Source organism: Bos mutus, chromosome 19 (genome assembly GCF_027580195.1).
Source record: "Bos mutus isolate GX-2022 chromosome 19, NWIPB_WYAK_1.1, whole genome shotgun sequence".
Taxonomy (NCBI): domain Eukaryota; kingdom Metazoa; phylum Chordata; class Mammalia; order Artiodactyla; family Bovidae; genus Bos; species Bos mutus.
The window spans coordinates 31,220,114-31,247,834 of record NC_091635.1 but is presented as its reverse complement, the minus strand read 5'-3'; the positions used below and the strand labels follow the sequence as shown (position 1 = coordinate 31,247,834).

The 27,721-nt window shown below is 58.1% G+C and overlaps 1 protein-coding gene across 3 annotated transcripts; it reads right to left on the bottom strand.

Moving 5' to 3' along the window:
• Window positions 1-187: 187 nt before the first annotated feature.
• FMNL1 (formin like 1) lies at window positions 188-27,721 on the bottom strand. 3 transcript variants are annotated; one of them, XM_070389977.1, is made up of 28 exons: window positions 27,655-27,721; window positions 26,335-26,679; window positions 17,200-17,283; window positions 15,602-15,715; window positions 14,810-14,883; window positions 14,356-14,439; window positions 13,886-14,023; window positions 13,538-13,555; window positions 10,969-11,077; window positions 10,175-10,251; window positions 9,889-9,982; window positions 8,912-8,986; window positions 8,488-8,598; window positions 7,366-7,515; window positions 6,680-6,781; window positions 6,258-6,510; window positions 5,698-6,042; window positions 5,380-5,504; window positions 4,529-4,731; window positions 3,842-4,076; window positions 3,612-3,680; window positions 2,689-2,769; window positions 2,471-2,600; window positions 2,172-2,335; window positions 1,818-1,919; window positions 1,575-1,670; window positions 1,182-1,302; window positions 188-663 (listed from the first exon to the last, which is right to left on the bottom strand). In XM_070389977.1, the coding sequence occupies exons 2-28, from the start codon at window positions 26,461-26,463 to the stop codon at window positions 560-562; spliced, it is 3,387 nt and encodes a 1,128-aa protein (XP_070246078.1). In that variant the 5' UTR covers window positions 26,464-26,679; window positions 27,655-27,721; the 3' UTR covers window positions 188-559. The 3 variants fall into 3 exon arrangements, with proteins under 3 accessions (XP_070246078.1, XP_070246077.1, XP_070246079.1); XM_070389976.1 differs by lacking the exon at window positions 27,655-27,721 and having other exon boundaries at window positions 26,335-26,884; XM_070389978.1 differs by lacking the exons at window positions 13,538-13,555; window positions 27,655-27,721 and having other exon boundaries at window positions 26,335-26,875.

The following is a 27,721-nucleotide window of genomic DNA, read 5'->3' as shown; positions in this document are numbered from 1 at the left end:
TGTATGTGCCCTTCGAAACTGGCTCCCTCTCCCCCAACTCTGATCCAGAAGCAACCCTTCTCCCCCTCTCCGGCCTATTTGCAGAGACCTGCTACGAAGAAATTGTACAAATACAAATAAAGTGTTTGCTGAGCGAAACAGGCAGCTCGTAGTGGAGGCGGGCATGGAGCGGACACGGATCTTTTGCAAACGTCTTTATTAATCTTGTATAAAAATAAGGTCCATGGAGAGTCCTCGGAGCTGGGTCGGGGTGGGCAGAGTGGAAGGGGAGCGAGGTTACCCTTTACATAAGTTACAGGCTGGGCTCCCGCTCAGGCTAAGTATGGCTGTTGGGGGAAGACGGGGTGCTGCAAGCAGCATTTGGGGGAGGGGCCAGAGATCCTCTCCCTGTGGCAAGATGAGGGGTGCCCCTGCCCATTCGAGGGGCGCCCAGGGATGGGGACCTTGGCGAAGGAGGCTGCCCGGCCCAGCCGAGCTGAGTCCCACCTTCCTTGAGTCCCGGATTGCCCCTCCCCGCCCCCGGCTCCCAGGCCTCGCAGTCCATCTGCAGAAATAGTGACTACAGCGAGAGGTCAGAAGTGACCTGCAGCGGGGGTCCCGGTGGGCGCCGACGAGCGCTTCGCCGGCCTGTGTCTGCGCGGATGTAGGGCTGGTTCCGTAGATCTGGCGGTGGAGAGGAGAGACATTTACTTTTCAGGGGGTCTGCCCAGGCTTGGGACACCACTCAAGGGCACGGGCCTCACCCCTCCAGGTTGTGCGCACGTGGGAGGGAGCCTGTTTGTTTATCAGACCTCCTTCCAACACACCCCAGCCCGGTGCCTGGCCCAGGGGAGGGCAGATGACTCAGACCCCCCAGGAGCCCGCAGGGCTGTGAGCAGCCACTGGGATCCGAGGCCGGGCTGGTGGGTACCTGGGGGCTAGAGGGGGATCTCCTCTCCCAGGCTGGCCTCATAGAGGAGCCTGGACGTCCTCTTGCCGGTGCGAGCAGTGAAGGGCACCGTCTTGAGCACTGAGGGTTGGAAGGAAGGAGCCAGGAGAGAAAGGAAAAAGGGAAAAAGACAGAAAAAGTAGCAAAGAGGTAGTGAGGCAGACAGATCCTGACCGCCCCCCCGGGGTTGGGGGGTGGATGGAAGACAGTGTAGGACAGACCCAGGACAGGACAGCGCCTGCTAAGCCCCCACCTGTGATGATATCTTCAATGGCCCCATCACGGTCACCCTCATAGATGAGTGGCTCTTTCTGCTGCTTCCGTTTTAGCTCAGAGATGAGGTCCATCTGTTGCCGCCGGACCTTGGGAGGGGACTGGGGGGAGGGCGAGGGTATATAACTCCAGCTCCAGGATCCTCTGTCCCCCTGTGCCACTAAACCCTAAACCACCTGCCTGGCCCCCCCCAATAACAGCTGGCATGAGGAAAAGGAACCCATTCCCCACCACGGGCTACAGAGGCATCCTGGCCTTGAGTAGGGTCAGCCCATAAAAACAAGGGTACAGAGGAGGACCAGATCTTTGGGATGAAGATACCAAGCACCAGCATCGCTGGACCCCAGTGCCAAATTCAGCAATAGTCGCCTACCTTGGGTGCCTGGGGCTCCCCTTTCCCCGCAGTGTCAGTGCCTGCCTCCTGGGCAGCTGCTTCCTTTTTCCACTGTTCCACCTCCTGCTCAGCTTTCTGAGGAACCAAGGTGGGTCTGCATGAGGGGAGCCATCCCTTCCCTAGTCCACCCCAAGCAGAAATAGCCCCCACCCCTCCCACTGCCCATGTGGAGAGGCTGCAATGCCCCGCATGGGTCCCAGCCTGCCCATCAAACAAACATACCTTATAGGCTTTGATGAAGCGACTAAAGAGGGAGAAGAACATGGAGGGGGATGTGGTCTTGGGGTTCTCTCCGAAGTACTCCACCACAGACTCGTAGGCTTCCTGTGGGCACAGGCTGTCAGCCTCACCAGCCCAGACCCCTAAGGCCCTGACCACTGCTCTCTACCCACTAGGACACTGGCCACGTCATCTCTCCTCCTCCAGGCAGGTGGCTGCCACCTCCTGTGCCATCCCCTAAGGCGTTCTTGCCGGGTCACAGGGCTCCAGGCCTTGGCTACACAACCCTACCTAGGTGGTCCTTCACCCCCACCACAGCCTCCCCGCCTCCCTGGCCGGGGGCCAGCCCCAGCCCACCTGAGCTGTCTTGCTGTCTGCCAGCAGTTTATCCATGACAGGTGAGTTGACCCTCAGGAACTCCTTGAGCACCACGCAGTCATCCTGCCTCACAAACTCCCGCTGGGTCAACTCCAGGCCTCGCTGCAGGGAGCGGACATCCCCCAGCACGCTGTCCAGGGACACTGAGTGGGAGGTGGGACAGTAGAGAAGCAAAGAGTCAGAGAGGCAGCATTCCCATCCCATTATATCCTGAGCTCCCCTGGCTCTCTCCCAACCTGTATCCATCCCCAGGGCTGAACCCCACCCCCCACCCATACCTGAGCCGGCCTTGTCCAGAAAGTGCAGGTCGCTGTGGAAACCTGTGAGCTGTGGGTACTTTTCAGCAATGACCTTCACCAGGTAATGCAGCAGCGTCTGCTTTCGGTCAGTCGACTTCATCTCCAACAGCTGCAATGAGGACCTGCTGTAAGCCACATACCCCCAGCCATCCCCCATCCCGCAGGTCAGGGGGCCCCCTCCTTCCCCGCTTCCTTACCGCATCCAGACTCTGAAGCCGGAAGCCATAGGCTGCTCCACGCTTGCTGCTGTTCATGTAGTTGCCAAAAGCCAGGACGATCTGCAAGAGGTGGGACAGGTGGGTGGTGGGGAGCTCAACCGGGTGCCGGGGCTGAGGAAACCCCCTAAAGTATAAATTACACAAGAAGACAAGGGGGCTAGGAACAAGCCACTCAGCAGCCACCACACTCCTGCATGGATGCCTCAGGTCCGTGAGGCACACATACACGTGTTTAACACATGTGCACAGCTAACACCATGGCACACCCAATTTGGTCATCTGCTGTGCTGTGCTTGGTCACTCAGTCATGTCTGACTCTTTTCGACCCCATGGACTATAGCCCCCCAGGCTCCTCTGCCCATGGAATTTTCCCAGGCAAGAACATTGGAGGGGGTTGCCATTTCCTACTCCAGGGCATCTTCCTGGCTCAGGGATCAAACCCACGTCTCTTGCATTTCCTGCATTGGCAGGCAGATTCTTTACCACCTAGCCACCTATTCCTACTCAACTCTGTGCTGCTCACACCTCATCTGAAGCTGTGGGGTCAATGCCCCTCTCAGCCATTTCTATTGGTTCTCAGACAATAGAGGCTGTGCTAATGAACCCTCAGGCAGGGTGTGAGGTGGGCTGTTGGAATGTGGCCCTCAACCCCACCTTTGCATTGTCGTCCTGAGCCTGGACGCAGCACCACCAAAAGCTATGTAAACACAAATGACAACAAAATCAACAACAACAAAGCGACTGTGACCGCGGCGACCACCACAAGTGAGAAGTGAGAACCCTACAGTGGGTGCAGCCCAGGGTCACAGGGCAGGGCCTGGGTCTCCCTCTCACACAACCCAGAACACACAAGCCATCATGGGTGGTCTCTTGCCTCCTAGGCCCTTGCCCTAGGGTCTCACCTCCAGGATCTGGCGGAGTTTGTCCGAGGACTTGATGGACATTGAGGCTGCAATGATGGCATTCAGTTGCTGGGGGAGGGATGGGGGAGGCATGGTAAGTTGGGGCAGGAGCAAGGGGGAAGCTGGTAGGAGGCTCCAGAACTCTCAGATGCCCTCTCGGAGACCAGGCTGCCAACTGCCTCCTCCCCCATCCCAGCCCAGGCCACACCACCCTGCCAGCCCGCGCACACCGGCATGAGCATCTGGGCAGTGTCTGGGAAGTTGCCCAGGAAGGTGAGTGTGTTCATGCGCTCTGGCAGGCGGGGGATGCGGCTGAAGCGCAGCATGAAGCGGTCCTCCTCTGACAGCTCCTCTATCGGTCGCTGCTCCCGCTCGAAACGAGTGATGAGGCTGCGCTCATACTCTGTGGGCAGGAAGCGGGTCAGCAGCTCCAAGAAGTCCAGGCCAAGGGTCTGCAGGTCATACCTGTGAGGGGAGGGGCTGGCATCACTCCACACCCACCAGTTCTTGAGAGCAGGACTACCCCTACCCCATCACTTGATCAAATAAATGAACTTAAGTATTTGCTGTTACCAACAGCTTAAGAGAATAAGAGAGTCAGAGGAAGTTGGAAGCTAGGAAGCCTAGAATCCCAGACATATATCAGTGAGATACCCAAGCTGTAAATGCCTGAGCCTGAGTGCAAGGAAGCAAGAAGACAAAAGGAACATCTCCACCTGGGCATGGAATCACAGCATGACCTCAGTTTTCTTAACCTGAAATTGGGAACACAGTTTCCTCCTCTACCCTCTGACCAGCGTTGGTATGAAACTTGATAGATACTGTCCCATAGCTGGACTCTTTTACTAGGATCTGCCCAACAACCCCGTCCTAGCGAGGGGCTGGGCTGCCCACAAGCCCAGGGCAGAGGCACTCACGTCTCGATGGCCTGGCAGATGCGATCTGCCCCCAGGTTGCCCTTGCGCAGAGTGATGGCCAGGTTCTTGGCCCGGTTGGCCTCGATGAGCATGGCTTTGCTGGGGGCCTTCTGGGCTGCCTTACTCTTGAGAGCACTAAGGTCTACGCTGGGACCTTGGGACTTAGTCTTGAACTGCTCCTCGAAGTCACTCATGTCCAGCTCCTAGGGATGCAGGGAAAGGAGGTGGCTCTGGGTGGGGCCGGAGTCTGGTGCGATCCTGGCTGAACATTGTGCTCTGTGCTAGAGCCATCTACCCAGCCCTGACCAAACCATCAGCAGAGAGACAAAACAGTCAGTACTCGACCTGATCACAGGCCTTAATGGGGAAATGGGGGAAGCAGATGAAGCAAGAGCAGCACCCCACCCAGGGGACCTAGACTCTAAGCTGTTTCAGCTGAAGGAAGAGCTCAACTCGCCAGGGTTAAAAAGAGAAAAAGGACATCCCTCATGCAGAGGGACAGCATGAGCAACAGCCTGGAGGCAATAGAACACATCCCTTTTAGAAAACTGAAAGTGAGGCCCTGGGTGTCTGAGGAAAGGTGGTGAGCGAGGCGCCTTCGAGGAGGAGAGGCCAGGCTTAGGGGAGGTTGAGCCCCTCTACAGGGATGCAGGGAAAGCCTCCAGGGGAATCAGGACACACTGCCTACTAGATGCACTAAACCAGTTTGGTTTAACCCCCATTCCTGGGCCTCCATGCCCTTCTCTGTAAAATGGGTAGAGGAGGTGACCACCCCCCATGCCCAGCATGATCCAGGAAGGTCCCCTCCTCCTCCGGTGCCCACACTGGCAGCAAGGCAGAGCCACACTCACCTGTAGCACCTTCTCATCATTGAGCTCAGTGAAGACAGTGCCTGTGATCTGGTTGGGTTTCAGGGCTACCCAGTTTAAGAGTGGCATTCTGAACTTGGTCTGGATGGGTTTCTTGGCCTTCACTCCTGAGACAGAGGGAGTGAGTGATCACTGGGGCAGTAGGTGGTGGGATGGCTGGAAGGAACCCTACCCGAGTCGAACGAGGACAGACAAGGCAAGCTGGAGGCCCACAGACAGAAGGTCCTGGAGGACAGTGAAACCAGAGCCCCTCCCTCTATCCTCCCTTCCCTTCCCCTCTGCCCTGAGCAGTCTACTCACCTGGGCCCATCTCTGAGTCAGGCCCTGCTTGAGCATCAGTGGGACCTCCCGGAGGCGGCGGGGGCGGCGGAGGAACCTGCCCGTCCGCGCCGGGAGGCGGCGGGGGCGGCGGGGGCGGGGGAGGCTGGTCGCCTGGCAGCGGCGGCGGGGGCGGGGGCTCGGGGCTGCCTGGGAGGGGCGGGGCCAGAGGGGGAGCCAGGGGTGGGGCTTCCTGCTGGGAGGGGAGACCAGGCAGTGGGGGCAGTGGCGGTGGGGGTGGAGGTGGCGGGGGCGGGGGCGGTGCCGCTCCAGGAGCGGGCTCTGCTGCTCCAGGAGCCGGCTCTGCTACAGGTGGGAGTTCCGAGGCTAGAACCGTGGACCGAGCGGGAAGAAGGTGGTATCAATTTCGCCTCCCCGCCCTGCGCATGCGCACTGGGCCCCCCGCGGCCCATCCGCACCTGAGCCACGCCCGCAACCAAAACCTACTTCTTCCACCTCTCCCGGCCTGAGACGTCCCCAGGCTCCCCCTGCAGCCCCCCATTCCTACTCGCCTCCCCCGCCAGCCTGAAGCTCCTGCACACCTGGGCTGGGGGAGCCGGTAGGCGCCCCCGGAGTCGGGGCATCACTGCCGCTCGGAGTTGCCACAGTGACCGGGAGAATCTCGATGGAGACCGCATCCCCGGGCCCTCTCAGGATACGGATTAACCCCTTCTCCTCCAGCTCCTCCACCTTCAGCTCTAGGGCCGACGGCCGCGCCGGGACAGGGGCAGGCACTTTCTCGGGCTCAGAGGGACGTCTAGAGGTGCCCATAGGGGTCGACTCGCTGAAGCGCTCCTGCGAGCCCCGGGGGAGGGGTTAGGAACCGCCGGCAAGCCTGGCACGGAGCCCCCATTCTCTTGCCGGGGTGGAGGGACGTGTCAAGCCTAGAAGCCCCCAGATGGTCTGTTCTTGGGAGTCCGGCCCACCCCTTGTTCCCGCCCAACCCACTTCCCCGCGACCTCACCCGCAGGGTCTCCAACTCCTTTCGGGCCTGGCTTAGCTGCTTCTCCAGCTCCGCGATCTTGGCCATGGATTCGTTCTCCGCGTCCCGAAGCCGCTCTGTGAGCTGTGGCACCAGCACATGGTGAGCTCCCACCCGCAGCCGGGCACTGGCACGGCCGCTGAGGGGGTGGCACCAGGCATGCCTGCCTGCAGGGCTGGGGGAGGCTTCCGGATGTGCTTAGCCCTGGGGGAGCCTGGCACTTGAACCCAAGTAGGGGAAGTCCTGAGAGCACTAAAGTTCTCTCAGGAGGGGGAGCCAAGACACCACTGATGAAGGAGGGAGATGGAGAGGAGACTGGGCTGGCAGGGGGCCCCAGGCACCCAGCTCCACCCAAATCAGGGCCTGCTGTCTGAGCCCCTGGAGGAGAGGAGACCTGCCTTCCTCAGAGGTCCAGCCCAGGGGAGAAGCTCAATGAACATTCATTCAGCTGCTGCTGCTGCTGCTGCTAAGTCGCTCCAGTCGTGCCCAGGCACCCAAAAGATTCAGGTTAAACCCAGGGGAGGAGCTCAATGAACATTCATTGAGAGAGACACCCAAAGGATTCAGGTCAAACTCAGGGGGCCCCCATTCACACCTAGAACCGGTGCCTGATATCAGCGTGGGGGGCTCTGTGGGGTGCTCTCTGCCGGTTCAGGGGCAGCTCTCACCAGGGCCACCTGCTCCTGCAGCTCCTCCATGTGCTCCAGCACAGCATTCTTGGTCTCAGTGTCCTCCAGCAGCGCGCCCACGTCAAAGATGTTGTCCAGGTAGGCCTGAATCTGCACCTGCAGCTTGTCGCTCTCCGTGAGCCGAAGCCTCTGTCCCCGAGACGGAAGGTGCAGGGTAAGGCCTGGTGTGAGGGATCTTTCCAATACCCCTCCCCATCACCACCAGAGCCAAGACAAAGGGGCCTGAGCCGTAGCCCACTTTGGGTTTTTTTTTTAATTGAGATGTAATTTATATACCATAAAATTCACTCTTTTAAAGTGTACAATAGTTTTTAGTATATTCACAAGGTTGTGCAAACCTTCACCACTACCTCATTCCAGAACATCACCCCCAAAAGAAACCTTGTCCCCATTAGCAGCCACTCCCCCATCCTCTCCTCTTCTAGCCCCTGGCAACCACCAATCTCTCTCTACTGGACTTACCTATTACAGACATTTCATTTTAGGGAATCATACACTATATGGCTTTTGTGTCTGGCTTCTTTCACTGAGCATAATAGCATAAAGTTTTCAAGGCCCATTCCTACTGTACCATGTATCAGTACTTTGTTCTTTTTTGTGGCTGAATAATATTCCATGGAATGGACATATCACCCTCGCCTGCTTTTCACTTTTTGTTGATTCTGGGTTTCAAAAATCCAGTTCTAAAGGCCCTGCTCATCTTGGGAAGCCTCACAAAGAAATCAGAAGAAAGCTACAGCTTGTCTGCTCAGGCCAAACCAGGAAGAACCAAACCCCTCTGCCCACTTTCCCCAGAGCAAGGAACTCTCCCATGACCCAGACCCATACAGCAAGAGCCAGTTCCTGCTTTGGCTCAGACTTTGTGCTCCCCATTGTGTCCCAGAGCCAGACCCAGGGCCTCCCAGAGCCTGTTCTAGAGCCGACAACAACCGCTCCGTGATCTGGGTGCCTATTTTGTAGCAGGAACCTCCCTACACATTTATAGTCTTTATTATTTCTGTGGTTCTCCTATTTTACAGATGCTAACCACTGAGGCATACTCTGCAGCAGGCAAGTGGTTAAGTCCCGGGGTTGGGGTTGGGGTGGGGGTGCAGGGCTAACCTCCAAGTACAGGTCCAGGCCCAGGTGTGTGAACTCGTATTGCAGGAAGACACGGAAGTTCATGTTCTCCACTGAATGTACCACAATGTTGATGAACTGCATGCAGGCCACCTGCGGGGGCGGGGGGGGGGGGCAGTGAGCAGGTCTATGATCCTCTTGGTGGGGGGTTCTCAGTGACTTCCACCCCCTAATTTATCCCCAAGTCCCCCACCCTTGCTCTATTTCTCACCCCACTAATCAGGCTGTGTTCCATACGTATTTTCCCTCACACGCCTTCCTCCCAGCCTCCCTCTTGCTGACATCCACCCCTCCTCCACCAACCACTCAGTCCTCATACTTGGCAGAAGCTTAGCCCAGATCCCAGATACCAGGCTCTTAGTTGCTCCTGGCACCCGAGGGTAGCCCAGCCCAGGCCTGAGCTCACCATGAAGTCGATGTTGCTGTCCTCGTTCCGGAAATATTCCATTAGCTTTTCAAAGCGGTGCTGCTCTCCACATACCTGGGTGGGAGGAATGGCTGTCACTGAGGTCCCAGGGACATACCACCTAAGCCGTCTTCCAGCTGCCCACCCCCTTATGCCTCTATGGGCTCCTCTCAAATTAAATCTAAGTCAGGCCACATCATTCTTCTGCTCAAAACCTCTCGCCCCTCTTGATCTCTCACAGCCCTCCCCAACACTGACTCCATTCTGGCCACTCTGGCATCCTAGTACATTCCTACCTCAGGGCCTTTGCACTTGCTATTCCACCTGCCTGATGAGCTCTTACTGAAGACAGCCACCACACAAATCCCTCACTCCCCTCCCAGCTTTGCTCACATCTCACCTTCTCCATGAGGCTTCCCTGACTACCCGGCAACCTCCCAGTTCCCCCTCCCTCTGCAGCCTCCCTGGCTTTTTTCCCCCAGAATATTTATCATTCTCTGACACTGTATAATTTGCTTATTTATTGTATCTGTCTTCCCCTGCCTCCTTTGTTTCTTTTGTTCACTGATGTACCCCAACTGCCCACTCTGTGCCCGACACATAGCGGGCCCTCGATAAATATCCATTCAAGGAATGCATGACCGTATGCTGCCTTATGCATCACACTCTCATGCAGCTACTTCTCATGAGCCTGTTAACCAGAGTCGGTGACTCTGAGATGTATGGATCAAGGCCAGTTTGGATCTGGCAAAACTGAAGGTCAGAGGTTCAGCAAGTCCCTGTAGTTGTCCCTGTCACCCTGGACAGTGCCCGTGTGACCCTGTACCTTCCCTTTAGATGAGGAAACCACCCCCCCAAATACCTACCCAGCACCCCCACCCAAAACCTACCCAGCATCTCTAGCTGCCCCCAGCAGAGGCTATACCTGCCAGCAACAGGGCTCCACGCAAGTACATGTTAGGTGGGGGCTCCATTACCTCCTTGAAGTTGTCAAAGGCGGAAAGGATGATATCGTGTCCTCCCCGCACCAGGCAAACAGCCGCCAGCAGCTCCAACACCAGAGCCTTGGTTCTGGGGAGAGAAGAGGCAGGTGGTCCCTGGAGAACAGGCAGGCCCCACAGCAAAGGTGGACGTGGGCCTGGCTAGGGAGGAGGACAGGGAAGCTGATGGGTAGTGGTCCTGAGAACTGGGGGACTGAGTAGGCAAGGGGTTAAGTAGGAGGAGAATCTAGACACGGAGAAAGATTAGGAGCTGGGACCTCACCTGGGGTTCTTGTTGTTGAGACTCAGAGCAATCTCATTGACACAGGCTGGGTGGTTCATGACGAGGCTGAAGCCGGACTAGGAAGAAAGGAGAGGTCAGCTCCTCTGGGCAGACCCCTAGGACTGCCAGCACCCTCCTGTCCCGTGCCTCCGGCATGGTGAGCGCCATGCCATCCAGGTATCTCAGTGCCCTGGGAAGTTCTTTGTTGTTTTTTTTTTTCGCCTGTGCCGGTGGTTTGTAGGATCTTGGTTTCCTGACCAGGGGTGGAACCTGGGGCCCCAGAACTAAGAGCATGGATTCCTAACCACTGAAGCATCAGGGAATTCCCAGGAAGTTCTTTATATCCAACCACAGCCTCTTCAGTGGCAGCCAAAGCCTGGCCCCTTTTTTAAAATACCTTTGTCTGTTCAAAACCCAGTGTCAAGACTCAGCATTTTGGACACAGTGAGTCCGGAGAGGCCCGCTGAGTGAGGAAGGACTCAGTTCACCAATCACCCCTCCAAGCGAAATAACCCAGACACTGCTCTCCCGCGGATGGCTAGCCTTTCTTGATGGGGGTGCCTATGCCCCCATGTAGGGTATGTCCACACCCCTAGCCATGTCCAGGGTATTCTAGGCGACCTGGCTAAGAGGCGACAGAAATCTGTGCTTCTCCTCTTAAGACTCAAGCTAACAGCCTGTCCCCAGGATTCCACTGGGGGCAGGGTGGGGGACAGTTGGTTCCAGAACCCCAGCAGTTTAGGCAGTCCCCAGGGAGGACAGTCAGTGCCCATGCCCCAGGCCCACTGGCCAACCTGGTAGTTCATGATGGCACGCAGACACATGATGCAGACGTGGACGTCGTCCTTCTGGCTGACAATGCGGGAATTCCTCAGGGCCTTCTTGCTGTGAGCCGGGGTCAACCTGGGTGGGTGGGGAGGAGGCAGCAAGGGTCAGAATCCCAAACCCTTCCTGTTCCCCCACCACTCAGATGGCTTCCTGCCCACCCAACCAAAGAGGCTGGCTGAGGGCAGGAAGTCCTCCTCAGTCCTTAGGCCTGGCACTTGGTATTTTGGGGGCAGTTTAAGGGGAGAGTCAGGGAAATAGACTCCTAACAGTGACTTGGTGGCATTAAAAAGAGTTGCTGTATCATACTACTACTACTAAGTCACTTCAGTCACGTCCAACTCTGTGTGACCCCATAGACGGCAGCCCACCAGGCTGCCTCGTCCCTGGGATTCTCCAGGCAAGAACACTGGAGTGGGTTGCCATTTCCTCCTCCAATGCATGAAAGTGAAAAGTGAAAGTGAAGTCGCTCAGTCGTATCCAACTCTTAGTAACCCCATGGACTGCAGCCTACCAGGCTCCTCCGTCCATGGGATTTTCCAGGCAAGAGTACTGGAGTGGGTTGCCATTGCCTTCTCCGAGATTACCTATAAATCCTATCTAAAGAAAAATTTAAAGTGGCTTTCCTCTACCTTCAGGTGCTCAAAAGTTACATTTTAAAATTTATTACTTAATCTAAACCTTCAAACTGTTGTTAGCAGAAAATCTTCAGAGAAATCTGTGAAGCTGTTTTGGTGGTAAGGGACCTAGAGCCCTGAAGCCTCCTTTCCCAACAGACCCCGGTGCTGCTGCTAAGTCGCGTCAGTCGTGTCCGACTCTGTGCGACCCCATAGACGGCAGCCCACCAGGCTCCCCCGTCCCTGGGATTCTCCAGGCAAGAACACTGGAGTGGGTTGCCATTATCATGCTGCTGCTGCTAAGTCACTTCAGTCGTGTCTGACTCTGTGTGACCCCATAGACGTCAGCCCACCAGGCTCTCCTGCCCCTGGGATTCTATGGAGAGCTTATAGAAGGCAAGGACCTCCAAAGCTTGTAAACTGCAATGAAAATGATCTCCACAAGGTGGCGCTCATAGCCACAAAGGGTTTATCTTCCATCTTGCGAATTCAGACTGTCTTGGGTCAAATCCCAGCTCAGGGTTTGCAAGGTAAATTACTTAATCTCCATGGGCCTGTTTCCTCTTTTGTAAAATAATAATGGTAATAACAGCACCTTCCTGATAAGGTTATTGGGTCTATGAAATGAGTTTAGAACAGTGCCTGGCACAAAATAAGTGCTATATGAATGTGCTCACTGATTTCTTTGATAAAAGGTAATTTTTTTCCCTTGTCACAACCACCAAACTTCCACATTGCGTCCTCGGGACAATTCTATCCCATTTCCAACATCTGGGAGACCCCACTCCTCCCTCTGCCTGCCACATTCCCGTCACCGCTCAAATGCCTCTGAGTCTTTGCTCATGCTATTCCTTCTGCCTGGAATCCCCTTCCCCATGCCCACCACTGCCTGGAAAGCCTGCAAGACACAGTTCCAGTGTCATCTCTTCTGGGATGCCTTCCTCATGGCCCAGGCAGTGGCCACTTCCCTACTTAGAGTTCACAGTCATACCTCCATGACAGCCTATCACACACTGTCCCCTACTAGATGGAAGACTCCCAAGGGCAGTGTCATCTGTCACCTGAGCACCTCCCACCATGCCTGGTACATAGTAAATGCTAAAAAAATGTTTGTTGAATGAATGAATGAACAAAGAAATTGGGGAGGGCTTCCCTAGTGGCTCAGTGGTAAAGAATCATCTGCCTGCCAGTGCAAGAGACAAAGGAGACTTGAGTTCGATCTCTGGTCTGGGAAGATCCCACGTGCTGTGGAGCAACTAAGCCACAGTGCTACAACTATTGAACCTGTGCTCTAGAGCCCAGGAGTCAACAACTACTGAGCCCAAGAGCCCCAGAGTCCGTGCTCTGCAACAAGAGACGCCACTGCAATGAGAACCCCACACTGCAGCCAAGAATAGCACCAATTCTCATCAACCAGAGAAAAGCCCATGCAGCAACAAAGACCCAGCACAGCCAAAAATAAGTAAATATGCTATTAAAAATAAAAAATTGGGGAGCAAGGGTGGACTTCCTTGCTGGTCCAGTGGTTGAGACTCTGTGCTCCTAATGCAAGGGGCCCGGGTTCAACTCCTGGTCAGGGAACTAGATCCCACATGCTATAACTAAGACCTGCCACAGCCAAATAAATAAAAATTTTTAAAAAGAAGAAGAAGAAAGAAAGAAATATATTGTGAGAGTTTGGGTCTTAAGACGAAGTTGGTTTCCTGTCCCAGAGAGGGAAGGGAGGCACCCGGGGTCCACACGAGGGTTCAGGGCCATCTCCCCTCTCCTGCCCTCCCAGCTGGATGTCTTTAGTTAGGGTAGGCTGATGTATCTGAAGCAGCTGAATCCAGGGGTGTCACCTGAGTTGAACACCTCACCCAATCCCACCACCACCCTGGGAGCTGACCAGGCATGCACCAGCCCCTAGGCAGCTACGTACCGGGGAGAAGGGGGGCACCTGGAGGCCGCGTGGGAGAAAACAGGGGGTTAGATGAATACAAGAGGGATCCCCCTGACCCAGAAACCCCCTCCTTATCCCAGACCCCCCCTCAAGTTCCAGCCTCTAAGTGCTCACCCCAAAGGCTTCTTAAAACACCCATCTCCTGAGCCCTGTGTGAGGCCCTTACTCTGATCCCCGATGCCAGGCAGTCCTCCCACCACCCCCGGGGCCCAGGTGGAGTACAGCGGAGCAGGCTGAGTACAGCGGTCAGGGGTGAAATCTCCATTCACCCCGCCCCCTGCCACCCCAACCGAGGCGGGGTGGGGGGGGGGCGGGGGGCCCACTTACTTGATGGTCAGGTGGCGACTCTTGGGTGGGGGCGGCAAGGATGAGGGCGGACCCTTGCTCAGATCTTCCACCGACTGCTCCAGCGGCTTGCTCTTCTCGGAGCCTGGGGCCCCGTTGTCTGTAGTCTCCATATTGTACCTGCGGGGGTTAGAGTGTAGATGGAGGCCAGCCCACCAGGGCCCTTAAAAGAGGGGTGGGGGGCACCGGGGGAGACTGCAGGAGAGACTAGGGGCTGGGGGAGCAACAGCGTGTGTTCTTGACGCAGGGCTGGCCCTTGTAGGTCCCAGCTGGCCGTCACAGGCCCTGTCCCTCCCCCTCCACAGTGGGCCTTCAGGAAGGGGCCTTGCTCAGGGTCCACTGCACGGCTCCAGACTGGGCCCAGTCTGCGCTGTCTGGAAGTGGCCAAGGAGTGGGCGAGAGGCAGGAAGGTGTGGACTCTGAGGGAAGGCATCAGGGCGGGGCCGGCTTACGCGACGGAGCACTGTGCGAAGGCCAGGTAATCAAGCAGCACATCCAGGCCGCGGTTCTCCTCGTTGAGGAACTCCTGCACCCATCTGCAGGACACAGGGCTCCCTGAGGGTCGGCCAGGAGGGGGTGCCGACCCGAGTGGGCACAGCAAGGGGCCCCAGGGCCCTTTCCCCGGAAGACAGCAACCATCCCCCGCCTCAGAAGACCCGGTGACACCACGGGAGGATGCTAGGACTCAGACAGGACCCATGGCCCAGCCACGCCTCAAGGGACCAGCCAAGGGCGGGTGGGAGAGGAGGCAGGGAAGCTGTTCTGGACCCCCATCCTGGAGGGGGGGCTCACAGGCACAGCCTGGAGTGGGCATGGGGAGGATAATAAGGGGCCCCCAGGAGCTCCCTGCTGGCAAAGCTCTCTCCCTCCCCCATCCTCCCCGCAGAAATCCAAGCCCTCACTCACCCAATGTGGTTGGTCCTCAGAGAGATCTCCAATTCCCGGAGCACCTGCGTGGACTCCTGAACTCGCCTCTTAAACTGGGAGCCAAACACAGGGGGACTCTGGTGGGTGGGGCCCAGGCCTCAGCCAACAGGGCCTGCCCGCCCCCGACAACTGGCCTTTCACGCTCAGCCGCCCCCACCACCTCCACACAACTGCCTGGCAGAATAAGCATTCTCAGGCCACACGTACTCCCCCTACACACACACACAGGGTGTACGCCACACGGCCATGGGCAGACACAAAAGAGGCACACCAATGCCTCCTTACACACACACACACACATACATGCGGACAAAGGATATGCACACATTCAAACATGAACACCCTGGGTATCCACGCACATGTGCACACCCATACACAAGTACAGGGAGTACACAGACATAAGATACAAATCCACATACAGACACACGAGGTACACACACACACACCCCTGTTTAAGGACTCGATACACATACATCCATATGTGGACACAAAAGGGCACACATAATACACACACACACATCCACGCCTGTGCACATAGTGTGCACACGTGTACATATACACTACACAAATACATACAAGTGTATACATCAGAGCACAAACAGGAACTGCAGAGGAACCCATAAAAGTCGACACCCAGGGCACTTGCATACACACCCTCATCCGTGTACCCACACAGGCCTGCAGAAGAGTTCACACGCACAGTTCCTCCAGCTGCCCCAGGGCTTGCAAAGTGCGGGGGAAAGGGACAGAGAGAAAGAGGGGGACAAATACCCCGAGGTTGGGCATCCAGTCTGCTGCTACTTTTCGGCTGACCCCACCGGTTTCCAGGTAGCTCTTCAGCTTCTGGATATAGGCTGCTGGGGGGTTCTTGACTTGAAACCGCTCCTGCAGAGATGGAGTGGGATGTACAGGGTACCAACCAGGGCCACCCCAGGGCAAATGGCCAGCCCTTGTCCCAGAGCCTCTTTCTCAGCTCGGATCCAAGGTCCCAGGCTGTCTTAAACTCCTCCCCCCCAAACCTTGAATATCAAAGGCACAAACCCAAACAATCCACCGGGCCACTTTAAGAGATCCCTGGTCCTGAGCCAGGCCATCCCTTCCCTTCATGGTCACAGCCTGGGTGGAGTGTGGAGGGGTCAGTCCTACCACACACCCTACCCTGGCAAGGGAGACTCAGGCAGGCCAGTAGGTGGTACCCTCGCAGCCCACTGCCCTCCCTGGGCCTCACCCCGGCCCAGAGCTGGGATTCCAAAGCAGAAGAACAATCTGGAGGGCCCTAAGGAGGGGCCAGCACCTGGCAGGCTGGGGTTCCCTGCCCCAGGGCTCTGCCCCAGCTGTCCTGTAGGGACCTCTGTGTGCGAGTGTCCAGTGCTCAACCCAGCGGCCCCACCCAGGGCTCTAGGAGCCACTCAGACAAGAGGTGGAGGCCACACCAGAGCCCCCTGCCCAAAGGAGCTCCCTCCCTTCCCAACCCAGACCCCTCACATATGCCCGCCACCACCCTCAACCTCTCACTTCTCCCAGGCCTTTATGTGCCCAACCTGAGATGCCAAAGAACAAAGCCCCCTACCCCAGCCCCGAAACCTTCAGAGGCAGCTCCCCGCCCTCACCTCCCAGACTCCTGCCCTGTCAGCTCCTCCCATCCCAATCCATTAGCTGGAGCCAAAGGCCCAGCCCTGGCTCCCAGGGGAGGCTCCCTGCTCCCCAACTCCCCAACCCCCAGCCTCCCTCCCTTGCTGAATCACGGCAGCAGCCAGGCCCCACCCTGCCCTGGCTGTACAAGAGGGGTCCTCGCTGCTACCATGGACAGCGGCCCCACAGCCAGAGGGCCCAGGCAGCCAGCATGAGCCAAGAAGGCAGCAAACCCAGACACCTGACTGAGCACCAGGAGCCAACAGCTCTGGTCCCTGCTCTGTCATCTGGAAGCTGGCTGACTTGGGAAGGGGCTTGCTTGACTGCAGGTCCTCTGGACCCAAGGTCAAAGGAGGACAGGGATTCCTGACCCTCCTCCCTACCCCTCAGTGGGTGGAACAAAGATGTCCAACCCTGGAACTGTGCCTGCTCTTTCCCAGCCCAGAGGCTGCTCCTCTGGGCTCCCAGAGCTGCACTGGCCAGTGCCCTGGGCCAGCCCCTGCCCCAGCTCTTCAGAGGGCAGACCCAGCCCGGTTCATGTCTCATCAGGTCCCTGGGGAGGCTCATGCCCAAGAGAAGGGGATTTCAGAGTCCAGCAAACGCCCTCAGCACCCTCCCAGATGCTATGCTGGCCCCAGGGCAGGGTCGTGGTCCCGTGGCAGTGTGGCAGTGTCCCTTCCCTGCCCGTCCCAGCCTGGAGGGCAGGGCACCAGATGACGGGCGGGGCCTGTGCCCACCTGGTCACAAATGAGCTCCCACTTCTTCTCGTTGTCATACTGGCTCAGCAGCTGGACCTTGTCCGGGGGCAAGTTCATGCAGTTCTGGGGAGGAAGACAACCAGGTAAAGAGTCTGAGTCTGGGGATCCAGCATTCAGGGGAGGGGAGTCTGGGCATCTTCAGGGGACCCCCTAGAGGCCAGCTCCCTATGGGTCCCTGTCCCCATCGCATCCCTGGAGATAAGGAGCATTAGCCAAGGAGAACACCGAGGCCCAGTCATGGAACACCTCTCCAAAGGCCCAACAGCTGGAAAGTGACACTGGGATTTGAATCTGAGCCTGCCTGACTCTGAGGCCTGGGCTCTGTCTGTCACCCCTGGCATGGAAGCAGGAGCATGGGTTCTCAGCCTGATTTCTGGGGGTCTCAGGCCCCTCTGGGCTCGTTTCCCCATGTGTGATAAGCGCGTATCATCTCTTCTCCCATTTGGGTGGGAAGCTAACAGGGACCCGTCTTCACTCAAGCCCAAGTATGGCCAGGCGTGCGCCATGCTCCATTCCCATGTGCTAGCAGACACCACGTGTGTTTGGTCCCAGCTCAGGGTGCCTGTGTCTCATGAGCACCACAAAACCTCTTACAGGACAGCCCCCAACAGCCCCCAGCCCTTCCCAGCCCCCTCCTGACTCATCACTTCGGGATAGAAGGAGTTGGGGACAGGCCAAGGGGGATGAGGTCAGACAGGCAGGGAGTTCCGAGCAGGTGATCACCGCTGCAGGGCCCAGGGAGATTCCAGGGGAAGGCCACTCCGTCACAGGAACCGGGGAGAGCAGGCAGCCCGCTGGGTCTGTGGCTCTGGTGGCCCAGGCTGGGACTCCCCTCCAGAATTAAGAAAGGTCAGCGTTGCTCTGCCTGGGCCCTCCTCCCCCAGCCACAGATGACAAGGCTACAAGGTGGCTGCCAAGCCTCTCCCCACAGACAAGCTTAGGGTCCCACCTAGGGCTATGGAATCACCAGGTGCCACCAGCACTAGGGTCTTCCTGGGCACCCCACCTCCCCGGACTTCGAGTGTCCCCCTAATAGAACCAGGACATGATGCCAGTTCACCTCATTTCAGTAAAACTCAGGTTTATTGAGGGTCTACTAGGTGTCAGGTCCCAAAAACAGTTCTGGCCCTCAAGGAGCTCAGAATCTGAGTGGTGATGTGGGAACCCTGGAGAGACCCAGCCCAGGATGGAGGACCCACCCCCACCCCCCCCACTGTCCACGCTGATGGCTCAGACTACACATCCTCGGTCACGTGGCCCTGAGCGGAGGCCACAGCTGGAGCAGAGACGGGGCCACACCCACACCCGAGGCTTCTCAGCCAGCTTCCTCTCTGGGGTTCTGCGTCTAATTCTGGGGCTCTGGCCAGATCTCACCCCCAAAATCACAGCTTTCGGTCAGCCCCAGACAACAGGAAACTGGGTGCCCTCGGCCCCTGGTTGCCCAAGTTTTCCGGCTAGGGCCCTACTTGAGAGGTGAAACAGCATGTCCACCAGGCCTCCTCCCCGAGCGGGAGTCTGGGGATGGGACTACGTCATCCCTCTCCCCCGTTGCGAAAGTGAGCCTGGATTGAGGAAACTGCCTCCGTCTCATCTATCACCCTCCCCCAACCTGGCACCAGGGGCCTGGACCGCTCCTGCCCTCTGGAAGGGACAGCCCATGAAGGGGCCCTGGAGCCCAGAGCAGGGTCCTATTGGCTGCAAGTCCTCCCTGGGGCCATCCTCTGTCTCTGTCCCTGTCTCTTTCTCCCTGGGCTCTCCTGATCCATCCTTCCACCCTACAGAGACCCAGGGTGGGGCAGGGCTGAGGTGGAGGGGGTGGGGGAGCCAAGACTGGGCAGGAGGAGGAAGCAGAGAGAAGAAGGCAGGCAACATCAGGGAACCTGGACTGGTGGGCAGCACAGAGGAAGGAGTTGGAGGGGGAAGGGGGAAGGGCGCAGAGGAGTCGGGGAGGGCTCAGCAGCTTAGCCTTAGAGGGGATCGCTGCTTCCTAATAGGGGTCTTCGGGGCCCTCTCCCACCCGGGGACTCTGGCTCCTAGAGTGGCCCCAGCCGCACTTCTAGAGGCAGCAACTAATCCTCATAATGACTCCAACAATTGTGATGCCAGCTTTGCCTGAGGGCTGACCAGCCCTGCTCACAGAGGGCCACCTCCCCCCATCCCCAGCATTACTGGCCTCACCGTCACCCATACACTACAGGTTCAAGCACAGGTTGATGACCTCCCCAAGGTTAGGAAGCCAGGACGAAGGGAGCCAGGCTGGCTTTGAGCCCCAGCTGACTGGGAACCAGCGCCCAGGTCCACCCCCCCACTTCCACCCCATGGCTATTACTGGGGAGGGGGAGGCCCCTGCTGGCCAGCACGCCTGTCCAGTGGTGGTGGAGGGGAGGGCACCCCTTTGCCCCTTCCCCACCTGGGCCTCCTCAGGCCCCGGGCCTGCATTCCAGCCTGCCAGACAGGCTAAATTTAGGCTCGGAAATCAGAAATAGCTCTGACAGCGCTGAGCGCTAATTAGCAGCTGTTCCTTGGAGGTGCCCACCAAAAGAGACAGGTCCCCTGGGGAGCAGGAGAGGGACAGGTGATGCCACTCGCTCTGAGTGGGGTGAGGCCACCCTGGAAACATCCACAGACCACCAGACTTGGGGCCGTTAGTGAGGAGGCAGCACCCAGGGGCTGGGGGCTGAGAGACAAGCAGGAGTTAGCTGACGGTGCTCAAATGAGATAGGAGAGGATCGTGAAGTCCAGATGTCTGTGTGTCGGGGGAGACACCCACCTCCTGCAAGGGGAGGAGGGGGAGGCGGCTGTGACGTGGAGGACCTGAGCTGGATTCAGGGGACCCACCTAGCCTAACTACTTCTCTGCCTCCTTCAGCCTCACTTTCCTCTTCCATAAAATGGGCACATTTCCCTTCTGCCTCAGACTCAGGGCTCCCAGGACCACCCAGTGAAGTGCCGTGCTTTGATGTAACAATACTCTTCAGGGGCAAACCATAATGAAGAGACATGTCACAGGTTGGGGGAGTCCACTGAAGCCCCCAAGGCGAGGGATGTGTGGCGGACAGAAGTTTGTGAAAAGAGCCGGATAAAGCAGACCTGTCTCCAAAGCTCGGCCAAAAAAAATGAACTGAGCCTTCACCCCCTCCCCCGCTGCCCTTCATGCTGTGAGGGCGACTCATCTCTCAGGGCGTGACTGTGACCCTGATTGAGAGAAGAAGCTTCCATTAGAATGTATGGGGGATCACTCTGCCTCCTCCCTGCTCCCCTCTATGGGTGTCAGAGGGGCCTCCAGCCCTGCACACTCAAGACTAGCCCCTTGCAAGCCGTCCCCCCCTCCACCTCCCTGACATCTTGGCAGGTGTCCCTGGAAACTGAAGGGGCTCCAGCTACATCTGGACACAGCCACACCCTCCGGTTTCACTTTCAGTTTGAGCTGAGACTCTGTCCCAACACACCTGCCCACCCTTTCCCTAGGACGTCTAGCCCTTCAAGCCCCAGGATGCCCTTGAACTTGGGCACCAGCCCAAATTCTCAGACCAGCCCTACAGGGATTCCACAGCCTGATGGGATCCAGAAGCAAGTCCCCACTTCCCTATCCATCTCCCAAGCCCCACTCTATGTAGCCTCAACCTTGGTCTTAGAGCTCTCAGTGCAGCTCCAGAAACAATCGATTTTATCCACTTTTCAAAATTCTGGTACATAGATTTTCTAAGGCTCTTATAAGCAATCCAAGATGTAGAGGAGGATGTGGGGTGACCTGGCCTTAGAATCAGGTGCTGAGAACCCCACAAAGCTAACAGCTTCTTCCATCAGGGTTGAAGGGTCCCCATGGCAGGACCAAGGGCAAGCAGGGTAGAAGCCAGGGCAGCAGGCACCGCCCTTATCATCCAAGCTGGTAGGAGACTAACAACTGTGATGACAACAATAATTAATATGGCAACCCACTCCAGCGTTCTTGCCTGGAGAATCCCAGGGACGGGGGAGCCTGGTGGGCTGCCGTCTATGGGGTCGCACAGAGTCGGACACAACTGAAGCGACTTAGCATAGCATCGCAAAGCACTCATACTCCGATTAAAAAAATGATAATAATGAATATTCCTTCCCAACGTTCACCCTATGCCATGTGACTTATATCTCAACAACAAGCCTACAAAGAATCAGGTTGGACAAAAAGTTCATCCAGGTTTTCCATAGCAACTTACAGGAAAGCTCGAACAAACTTTTTGGCCAACCACAATAGATACTAGCCTAATCCCCATTTCACAAATGGGAAACTGAGGCCTGGAGCCATCAGGCCGCTTGCCCAAGGTGACCTCGAAGCCAACTGGTTAAGAAGCCTCAGTTTCCTCGAAGAAGGAGCGCTCAGAGCAACGAGAAACGTGGGTCCCGGGCCCCCAAGGGTCTTCCTCAGACAGCCTGGCCCCAGGGGCCTGTCTGAGGAACCAGGAACAGCCAGCCCCGTTTCCTGCCACCCAGCACCCTGCGTTTCCTGTTGTTGCCCACACCGAGCTCTTACTCACTGGGGAACCCCCCCCCAGCACACCCTCTCTCAGAGGGAAGTGGAGGCCTCCCACCCCCTCTCCGCGCACACAGCTACCGTTAGCACCACGCTGCCCCACCCTCCAGGAGGGCTGGGCCCGCCTCTCCGTGGTTTCCGGCCACCAGTAGCTTTCGCCAAGGCCCCACTGTGCCTGACCTGTGCAATGGCAGGGAGGACAGCCTGGCCTGTGACAGTCAAAGACTAAAGTTGGCACCTGTGGTTGGTCTTGAAGCTGGAGGTGGGGGAGGGAGGAGGCAGGGTCTGGGCTCCTTCCTCCTCGAAGGGCCCCCAGATGAAGAGGAGCAAATGGGTTCCAACATCCTCCTGTCCTCAAGGCGGACAGAGCACTTGCTCTGTGTCAGGCATCGTGCTAAGCACTCTTTAATCCCCTCGATTCTATCTAATCCCTTCAACGATCCTAGCAGGCACACGTAGGCTTTTGATTTTTTGGTCGCACCGCATGGAGTGCGGGATCTTAGTTCTCCAACCAGGGATAGACCCCGCGCCCACTGCAGTGGAAACGCAGAGTCTTAACCACCAGGGAAGTCCTTGACATATAACCATTTTTCTTATCTTTTTTACACATGAGGAAAACTGAAACTCAGAGCATGTGGGTAACTTGCTCAAGGTCACAGAGGTAGTAAGTGGCCAGGACAAAGCTCAAATCCTCAACTTCATGACCCCAAAGCCCAAGGAAGCTCCTCCGCCTTTCCTATGAGTAACCCCTGCCCTTCTTAGAGGCTGGGAAGCCTAAGCCACCTCCCAGGGCCCCGTGTTCCCAGGAAAAATGCAGAGGTGGCCCGAGAGCAGCCCCACCTGTTCCTGCCCTTCTCCCCCTTCCAGCTCTTTGCCAACTGGTCCCAGATGTCACTGTGAATCACGCCGACCACATCCCCGGATCTCCAGGGGCAGCATGTGCCAGGCCTGCTTGTTGGGAATGGCATCCCACGGCCTCTGCCCAGCCCAGCCCAGCCTCTGACCACAGGGCCACAGCCCCACCGAGACCCTCCACGTGAGACCCCAGAGACAGGAGACACAGGGTCAGAATGACTGCACAGCTCCATGCGCCAAACTTCGTCTGGCCCACCCCAGAGGAGGGACCAGTAGAGAAAGCAGAGACCTGGTTGCAGTCGACAGAATGAGACACCCACGCTTGCTCTTCACCTCCAGTCCCAATCCCCATGGGGAAGGGGTCCAGCTAAAAGCAGGACTCCCAGCAGCCACACCCTGCTTGGGACCGTCCTGACCTTCCCATACAGCCTGGCCAGGTGCATACCACCTTGGGCACATGCTAAGGGCACCCTGGGTGCCAGGCCCATCCAGTGAATTCCTCCCTTCTCAGACGCCAGCATCACTTGGCCTCCAGCACATCACAGAGCCTTCCCTTGATCCCTTTGCCCCAAGGCTATAGGCTCCTCCCCACCCAGACAGATTCAGGGGTATCCTAGGCCAGACCGTAAGCCTGGCACTTCCGGCAGGCCTTAGAAAGAGTGCCCTACCATCCCAAACCCTGACCCCTGCAGGGGAAGGCCTGAAGGGGCTGGAAGACACCCAGCGTTCAGCAGGGCGTAGGAGAGGCGAGAGCACAGAGCTTGGCGGGCTGGTTTCCCACTATCGCAGCAGGCCCGTGTCTCTGGGCAGCCATCGCTCCTCTGCTGTTGCTAAGGCAGCAGGCGGAAACCCTGGCGCAACCTGCTCTTTCTCCCCACCCCCATTTTAAGCCGGGGCACCCCTCTCTCTCACAGCCTCCTCGGAAAAAGTGCCCCCACCACCCATTCTTGCCTGGGAAAAAGGCTGCCCCCAGAGAAAGGGAAAACAAGCACCCTCACCTCCTGTCTAGCAGTGGGTCTGGTCGGGGCACCCTGACCCACAAGAGGGGTCCCACTGCCAGAAGCCAAGCAGTGGTTTTGTATGGGATCCTACTCCCCACCGGGAGGAAAGGGCTGAGCTTCAGTGAAAGAGAGGTTCCCTGGGGACATGTGACTAAATCCCAAGGGGAGGGCTGCTGTGCTTCCCCCATCCAGACTGGAGGATCCCTGGATGTGTGAGGCCCACCCCCTCAGCAGTCTGAGGTTCTCCTCTTAGATATTCACTGAGGACAGGACTCAGCTCTGGCCAAGGAGGCAGCATTCAGATGGAGGGTGTGCAGTGCTCAGTCGCTCAGTCGTGTCTGACTCTTTGTGACCCCATGGACTGTAGCCCACCAGGCAAATTGTTCCATAGAATCTTCCAGGCAAGAATACTGGACTGGGTTGCCATTTCCTACTCCAGTGGACACCTATCCGACCAAGGGGTCGAAGCCACGTCTCCTGCATTGGCAGGTGGATTTTTTACTACTGCACCATGGAGGCACCTCCTGTAATCCTGTTACTGACCCTATGTGTGTGTAATCCTGTTACTGACCCTACGTGAGCGACGTGAGGTCGCTCAGTCATATCTGACTCTTTACGACCCCATGGACTGTAGCCCGCCAGGCTCATCTGTCCATGGAATTCTCCAGGCAAGAATACTGGAGTGGGTAGCCATTCCCTTCTCCAGGGCATCTTCCCAACACAGGGATCAAACCTGGGTTTCCCCCATTGCAGGCAGATTCTTTACCCTCTGGGCCACACTAGGTTTAGCCAAATCCACAGCCCCAGCCAGCCTCAGGCAGGAGCCAAGGGTGTCACCCCAGGACACGGTGAGGAGTTAGAGAAACCAGGTTCTTAGCCAAGAGACCTTGGGTTGGGTGTGTTCTGCTCATGCAAGACATGGGACAGGCTGATCCCTCCCAGGAAGAAGGGGGAAGTGTAAACACACTAGGGTTCCTGGGGGTTGGGAGGGGTGAGACCCAGTGGGTGCCGCTGCCCTAGATTTCCACCCAGCCACTACCGCTATCTCCACCAAGACACCCTCAGACCCCTCTCTGGGCCTCCACCCTCCACGCCCCGGTTCTCAGGCACCCCTAGTGGCATTCAGTGTCAGACTCGGCCAATCGGAGCAAAGGCCAAAAAAAAAAAAAAAAAAAAACGCAAGCAGGGCAATCAAGTCCTACACAGGCATTACCCTTGACTTTTGGATTTTCCAGGGGTCTGAATTATTCACACAGCTCCTCCCCGTTTCTTCCTAACAGAGAACGTGGACTGGGGCCTGGGCCTCACCCCAAAAGCCCAACCCCCCATCCATAGACACTTAAGGGGAAAGACAGAATGGTGTCCCCCCATTCAGGCTGGCTGGGGTCCAGGGATCCACCACTAACTCAGGCTCCCCCGATGGCCCCTTCTCCCCCTTCCAACTCTGTTCCACCCTGTTCACTTTGTGCAGCCATGGGTTTGGGGAAAGGGAAGCAGGTGGAGAGGTAGGGTACTAGGGGCCTAGCCTGTGTGAGGTATCCTCCCCCTCCCCGCCTCCCTTTCCCAGAATCAAGCAAGGTGGATAGATCAGAGCCCACCCCCACCCCACAGCTCCTCCAATCCCTCCTAGGCTTTCTCCTGGGAGGGGGCAGCAGCCAAGATTTCCAGGAACTGTTAGGAGGGGCCATGCAGAGGATCTGGCAAGTAGGGCCTCACGGCAGGCCAGGGGAGGGGAAGTGATGTCAAGGAGGTGGAGGGGACGGCCACCGGCCTCCATGGCTCTGCTGCCTGTAGCACCCTCGGGCCCCCACCCTCAGACCTGCAGTGCCAGCCTGCTCAGACTTGGAAGTGCCTCTGGGGAAAAACACGGCCTTATTTGCCTGTCACCCAGGGTCTGGAGAGGGAGCTGACAGCAGACAGGCCACCAGGCAATTAGTTAGAGAAGGGAGCCTGGGACAGGCTGAGGTAGGGAGAGGGAAGTGAGAATGAGGGGCCTTTGGCCCTCCCTTCTTCCACCAAGTCTTAGGGTACCCTGACTTAGCTCTGGATCCCCCACCCACCAACTGCCTCCAGGTTCAGTCTGAGCTGGTAGTTTCCTCTCCGGTTGCCTAGTCCCCAAGGCCCCCCAATTCCCTGGAGCAGGTGACAGTGCGGATGGGGGGCTTTCAGACTTTTGCTCCACCCCAAGCCAGAGCGACCAACCCATCCTGACCCCGCCCTTCCTAACCTGAATCCCTCCAGTGGGTGTGAGGGGAGGCCCAAGATCAGGACCCACAGACAAGCACTCCCTGACACAGAAGGAGGGAGAAACACAGCCAGCCCCTCTGCATGACCTGACAACCCAGGTCCCAGCAGCTCAGACACCAGCAGATCAGGACCCCAAACACAAGCAGATGCTCCATACTTGGACCCGGCAGCTGGGCCTGCGTGCAGAGGGAGAGGAGGTGCCCCCAGGACCCCACAGCACCGTCGCGCTCCCAACTTCCTCACAGGACATTTTTGTTTGGACCTTTAGACCCATAAGCTCTGGGGGAGGGGGTGTTTTGGGAGGGAGTCTGGGCGATCGCAGAAGAAAGTTTTGGGGGGAGAGTGCTAAGTCACTCTGAAAGAAACCACTGTCACTCCCACCCCCCGCCCTGGAGGGGCCGCCGGGGATCTCCAAGCGGTACCTGAGCCCCCGGGGGCGGGGACGCCTGATGAGCCCCTGTTACCCCACGCCCGAGCCGCGCGCACCGCGGGTCATACTCACCAGGACCCGGTTAAACCTCTCCTCCAGCTCTCCGGCCGCGGGCATGGGCTGCTTGGGCGCCGCGGGCTGCTTGGGGGCCAACGCGGCGGGGCTCGCGGGCTGCTCCGCGCTGCCGGCCGCGTTCCCCATGGTGGTCCCCACCCAGTCGGCCAGGCGCCTCCAGCCTCGGAAATCCAGCTTTCCCGGGGAGGGCGGTCAAGGCTCCTGGCCTGGGGGGCGCAAAATGGGCAGCGGCTCTCGGCGGCGGCGGGGGCTCGGCGACGCGGGCGCTCGGATCAGCGGCGCGCAGGGACCGGGGCGCGGCGTCCCATCGGGGCGGCCCCGTCCGAGGAGCCAGGCAGCGAGCTGCGGGGTTGGGGGAGGAAGTCAGGCTGCAGGCCGCCGGGGCCAGAGGGCTGGGCCGGGGGCAGGAAGCTGCGGCGCGGGCTCCCCCCTCGGCGATCTTCTAACTTCTGCTGTCTCTCCCGGTGCGCGCAAACCGCATTTCGGCGCCGCCGCTACGCACCCAGCCCCAGGGGGGCGGGCTGGAGGGAGGGGGCGGGCGCCGGGCGCCTGCCGGGGGTCCGCCGCAGCCATCGCGCTGCAGAGAGGGGGCTACCGACCCGCTTCACCTGCCGCAGAGGGGGCGGCGGGCGCCTCTTCACCTGCCGGAGCTGGAGCGACAGAAGCGAGGCAGAGGCGGCGGCGCGCTCGGCGGCGCCTCCGGGTCCTAGAACCGCAGGCTCCTGCTAGCTCGGAACCGGGGGTACCTGCGGGGTCTGGGTGAAGGGGATCACAGCACGGGGGACGAAGGGGGCAATCCTCAGAGTTGAGGACCGCCAGCACCTACGTGGGCGGCTTGGAAACCCATGACGCGGCGGCGCTGGGGCGCAAGGGCTGCGTCCTTCTCTCTGGTTCCCGCCGAGGAAGGTGGGAACCCCCTTCCAGGCCCCCCACCCCTTGTTTCTCTCCTTCTCTGTTTAGCCCAGGACCGAGCTGAAGACCAGAGGGAACCATCTGCAAATAAGAACCCCAAAGCAGAGGTGGGGGGGCGCAGATCCAGGCCAGTGGAGACCCCCGCGACCTGTTCCACTCTGGACCGACTCTGCGCCCGTGCCAGCATCCTCAGGGCTTTTAGAATGGAGGTGCCCATGGAAAAAGGCAGGCAGGCAGAGTCTGGAGACCATCAAGGCGGTCTCAAGGAGAAGCGCAGGGTTGGGGAACAGGAGGATTAAGGCCAGCATCCACGCTGGGAAAGAAGCAGGCACTGCGGAGAGGGGGGGGTGGGAAATCTTGACGCTGTCACCTCCAGGGATCTAACTAAAGTGGCCTCTCACTCACCTTGGCGAATGAGTCTCTGAAGTCTGGCAATTACAGCAGTACTTCCAAAGGTCTTCTTTCTGTCATC

Coding starts and splice junctions, on each gene's coding strand:
- FMNL1 (XM_070389977.1), bottom strand. CDS start 26,463: ATGGGGAACGCGGCCGGCAGCGCGGAGCAGCCCGCGAGCCCCGCCGCG. Junction 15,716..17,199: donor GGGAGCTCATTTGTGACCAG/GTGGGCACAGGC, acceptor CCATCTCTGCAG/GAGCGGTTTCAAGTCAAGAA. Junction 10,252..10,968: donor GTGCCATCATGAACTACCAG/GTTGGCCAGTGG, acceptor CTTTCTTCCTAG/TCCGGCTTCAGCCTCGTCAT.